We start from the raw sequence: 4,506 nt of genomic DNA, 5'->3' as shown, positions 1-4,506 counted from the left end.
TTCTTTTTTATATTATTACTGTCATGAAAGCAGATGTGTCTAGGAACTTGGCAATGTCAGTCTCAACACTGCAAGTCGGATACTTAAGGGCTGGTCTGAATGTTTAAGAATAGACTTTTTCATTGAATTCCTAAATTTATATACTTTGGGACTGGCTTTGAGACATTATAAAATGCAAAGATAGTTCAGATAGTTCCAGCTCTGTTATTTTCAGGCACAAAAACCATATGATTTTGTACAAAACTTTGATTTTTTTATTTGTGAAATTAAAAATATGGTATTTTATATATATAAACTTCTATTCCTCTATAAATATAGATGACTTTGTGATCATGAACAGAATAAATGCATACCAAATCCAAAGACCATTGTCATTTTTAGGGTATGACAGACAGATAAATTTAGGTCCTAAGTACTGGCATTTTGATAAACTCTTAAAATTTAAAACCATACAATCAGGAGGATTGCTATCCTCCTCTTTTGCACAGAGAACTAAAGTGAATATTTTTAAATGGCTTTGAAAGATTTACATTTGACACATTTCTGTAAATCCAAAAAAGAGCACACAGGATTCAATGCAGGAAAACTGCACACTTTCCCTTAACCATGCATGCCCATATTTCGTTTATTTCAGGAGCTAACTCCATCAATTATTCCACTTCCTTTACCTCCTGGAATCTTACAAGGTTTGTTTTTAATGATGTGGATTATTCCTCCCTCAGAATGTATTGCTGAATAATCATCATCACCTTATGCTGAAAGTGTGCCACTGTTACATTTTAAAGTTTCTGATATATGTTTAATTATTATTCGATTAAAAATAAGAAAGGAGCACTTCATTTTGAGAAAGTCCATTACACTGAAGTCTCCTTCAAGTTTTTCTATTCAGCTTTTATCAACGGTCTGCTGTCCTGGTAAGGAAAGCAGCGATCAACTCCTTAACAAAGCTTTCCAGGTGACTTACTGTTTCTTTCTTTTTTTTTTTTTTTTTACAGAAAGGTAAAACTGAAATGTGGGCTGTCTCAGTGCTATAGGCAGTTTGCCAGGCATCCGTATGCAATTAGAATTAACATTTTATAACCCCCATCTTCAGTCTCTCCCAAACCACACAAAGCTTCATGCCTCTTCCCAAATCTCAGCAACCACATCTTTCCATGACGCTGGCCAAACCCATACCAGGTTTTAGACACTAGAGAATGAAATGAGCTCATCCACCAAAAATTAGACTTGAAAAAGTTTGGCACTGGTTATCCCACTCAACCTCTAAGCAACTTAGGTGGAAGGAGGGAGTGCCTGGGCGTTGGAAGCTGGTGTGGAAGGAGGCTGGGACTGCCACAGCCTGTATCTGTGGGCCTCCTAGAAGCTAAGGGTAAGGTTCTCGACAGAGAAAAATTCAGTTTCGGATAGTCAGAGGGACAAGGCCTTCACAATCTGGGACCTCCTGCTCCTCGAGGGTACGCCTGGGATGGGCAGGGGCCTACCCCCGGTTTTGGAAACTCTGTGGAGCTCTGTAACTAAAGAGTCCTGACCCCAAGCACTGAAGGGAAAGGTGGGGGTGGGGGGAGTAGAAAGAGGAGGAGGCGAGCGACTTGGGCCGCCGGGCCCAGAGGCACCCCACCGCCCGCAGGGAGGGGCGTGCCAGAACAAGGGGGAGCACCGCGAGCTCCGGTTTTATCTCTGCAGTACTTTGAAAAGAGAAAGAAGGAAAAGCCTCAGATGGTTAAACGGGCCCCTAAATAATTAAAATTCGAACAAAACCAAAAAAAGAAAAGAAGAGGAAGAAAAAGAAAAACGCGTGATCGGTCGTCATTTAAATACAAATATACTTACAAAAATCTTACACAGGCTATTTACAATCATAAAAGCACACAGTCCAGGTACCAGAGTGTGAGGACGAGAGAGGCGTCTCTCTGTCCCCCCTGTGGCGGTTGGGCCCTCCAGTCCGTTTGCCCCCCGGGGACGGAAGCTTTTGCAGGAGCCGCGTTGTGAAAAGGAGCCTGCGAAAAGCGAAGGGCTAGCGAGGAAGCCTTGAGTAGCCAGGTCTGGCAAGGTTTCCACGGGGCCAGCGTGTTGGGGGTGGCTGGGACTGGGCTGAGCCCCCGGGGGTCTCAGACGGTGGTCTCTCCCTGTTTGCTGTTGGTAAGCCTGGTATAGAACTTCCTCCAGGAGTTGAGGGTCTTGCCGGACCAGATCCAGAAGCCTGACGTGATGCCCACGATCAGTGTCATAAGGTACTTGATCATGAAGACTGTGAAGTCTGGGCTCATGGGCGGGTGGGGCGGGGCGCCTCCACCCGCCTGGAGGTGGGGGCAGGGGATGGCATAGCTCTTGCAGCTCTGGGCCACCCAGCTGCGCTCCCACTGGTCCCGGAAGGCCTGCTCGTAGAAGTAGCAGGCGATGACGATGGTGGCTGGCACCGTGTAGAGCACGCTGAAGACGCCGATGCGCACCATGAGCTTCTCCAGCTTCTCCGTCTTGGTGCCGTCGTGCTTCATGATGGTGCGAATGCGGAAGAGGGACACGAAGCCGGCCAGCAGGAAGGACGTGCCGATGAACAGGTACACGAAGAGCGGCGCCAGCACGAAGCCGCGCAGCGCGTCCACGTTATTGAGCCCCACGAAGCACACCCCGCTCAGCACGTCGCCGTCCACCTGGCCCAGCGCCAGGATGGTGATGGTCTTGATGGCTGGCACGGCCCAAGCAGCCAGGTGAAAATACTGCGAGTTAGCCTCGATGGCTTCGTGACCCCACTTCATGCCGGCTGCCAGGAACCAGGTGAGCGACAGAATCACCCACCAGATGGAGCTGGCCATGCTAAAGAAGTAGAGCATCATGAAGAGGATGGTGCAGCCCTCCTTCTTGGTGCCCTGCGCCACTGTGCGCGCCCCGTCCTCGGAGAACTTGTCGTTACACACCACACGGTCCTCCAGCAGGAAGCCGGCGATGTAGGCCACGGCCACCGCCGTGTAGCAGCCCGACAGGAAGATGATGGGCCGCTCCGGGTAGCTGAAGCGCCGCATGTCCACCAGGTAGGTGAGCACCGTGAAGAGCGTGGAGGCGCAGCACAGCACCGACCAGATGCCGATCCAGGTGCGCGAGAAGCGCAGTTCCTCGGGCCCAAAGTACATGAGCCCGTACACCTTGGTCGGCTCACACGGCGCGCCGCAGTCTTTCTCCCCCAGGAAGTGGTAGTTGAGGTAGGAGGGCACCTTGAGGGCGCGCGGGCACGAGAACTTGCCCCGCTCCGACGCGCCCGCGCCCCCCGGAAAGCCGCCGCCACGGTGCCCCCCGCCGCCGTGCTGAGGGTTGCTGGTCCAGAACTCCGGCAGCAAGGAGGGCGTCGGGGTGCCCTTGTCCGACGTGTTCTGGCCCACGCACAGCTCGCCCGCGCCGTGCACCGGGAACTTCTCGCACTTGAGCGTGTCAGGCCACTGGAAGCCGAACTTGTTCATGAGCGCCTCGCAGCCCTGGCGCGCGCGCTCGCACAGAGAGCGGCAGGGCGGCAGCGCCTGCTCCAGCACGGTGCACACGGGCGCGTACATGGAGCACAGGAAGAACTTGAGCTCCGCCGAACACTGCACCTTCACCAACGGGTAGAACTGGTGCACCTCGAGGCCCGCGTCCTCCTGGTTGGTGTGGCCCAAAAGGTTGGGCATGATGGTCTGGTTGTACGCGATGTCCGTGCACAGCGGGATGGAGATGGGCTGGCAGTAGCCGTGGTCCGGGATGGAGATGCCCCTCTCGCCATTGTACTGTTGCCCGCTCTGCTGCTGCTGAGGCGCCGGCGGCGGGGGCTGCTGCCCCGGCCCGGGGCCCTGGCCCGGCCCCTGGCCCCCCGCCTGCCCCCGGACCCCCGGCAGCAGCGGAGCCTCCAGCAGCCAAAGCAGTAGCAGCAGCCGGCGCGCCAAGCGTCCGGAGTCAGCTCGCGGGCGGCGGCGGCGGCGGCTGCCCGCGTCCCCGCTCGGCTCCGCGCCGGGTCCCGCCGGGAGCGCCCCAGCGCAAAGTTCCCAGCTCGCGCGGCCGCCGGCGGCCCGGGACTTCTTAGGCGCCTCCTCTTCAGCCATACTTTCTCGGCTCCGTCCTCGGCGCCGCTCGGCGCGGGCTGGCAGTGGCGCAGCGGGCGGCGGCCCCCCCAGCGGCCGGGGAGATCTCCTCCGCGCCGGTGCCCTCCGTCGAGCCCAAGCCGCGCTCCGCCGGCTGCCCCGGCTCCCGCTCCGCGTCCCGCAGCCGCCGCCGCCGCGGAAACTTGCGATTCATGAAGCGTGGGCGGCGGGGAGAGCCCGGGTGGCTCCGGCGCGCCGGGGTCGCGTCCCGCCTTCCCGGCCCTTGGCGTTGCGGGTTCCCGGCTGGCGGCGCAGCGCTAGTGGCCGCGGCCCCGTGGAGCGCGCAACTCTCCGCAGCCCAGCGGCCTCGACTCCCCCCTGCGCCTCCGCCTCCTTCTCCGCCGCCGCCGCCTGACCATTTGTGTCAATCCCTCAACTCGCTCGCTCTCCTCTCTCGCGCGCG

The 4,506-nt window shown here is 56.5% G+C and overlaps 1 protein-coding gene across 1 annotated transcript; it reads right to left on the bottom strand.

Annotated features, from left to right (window-relative positions):
* Window positions 1-231: 231 nt before the first annotated feature.
* On the bottom strand, window positions 232-4,221 carry FZD1 (frizzled class receptor 1). The gene has a single exon (XM_025471422.3). The coding sequence runs from the start codon at window positions 4,062-4,064 to the stop codon at window positions 2,109-2,111; it is 1,956 nt and encodes a 651-aa protein (XP_025327207.3). The 5' UTR covers window positions 4,065-4,221; the 3' UTR covers window positions 232-2,108.
* Window positions 4,222-4,506: the final 285 nt, after the last annotated feature.

This window comes from Canis lupus, chromosome 14 (genome assembly GCF_003254725.2).
Source record: "Canis lupus dingo isolate Sandy chromosome 14, ASM325472v2, whole genome shotgun sequence".
In the NCBI taxonomy this organism is placed as follows: Eukaryota; Metazoa; Chordata; class Mammalia; order Carnivora; family Canidae; genus Canis; species Canis lupus.
The sequence above is the reverse complement of the archived record's forward strand: the minus strand, read 5'-3'. Positions and strand labels throughout refer to the sequence as shown.

Excerpts from the sequence above, each read along its gene's own strand:
- FZD1 (XM_025471422.3), bottom strand. The coding sequence starts at position 4,064 with ATGGCTGAAGAGGAGGCGCCTAAGAAGTCCCGGGCCGCCGGCGGCCGC.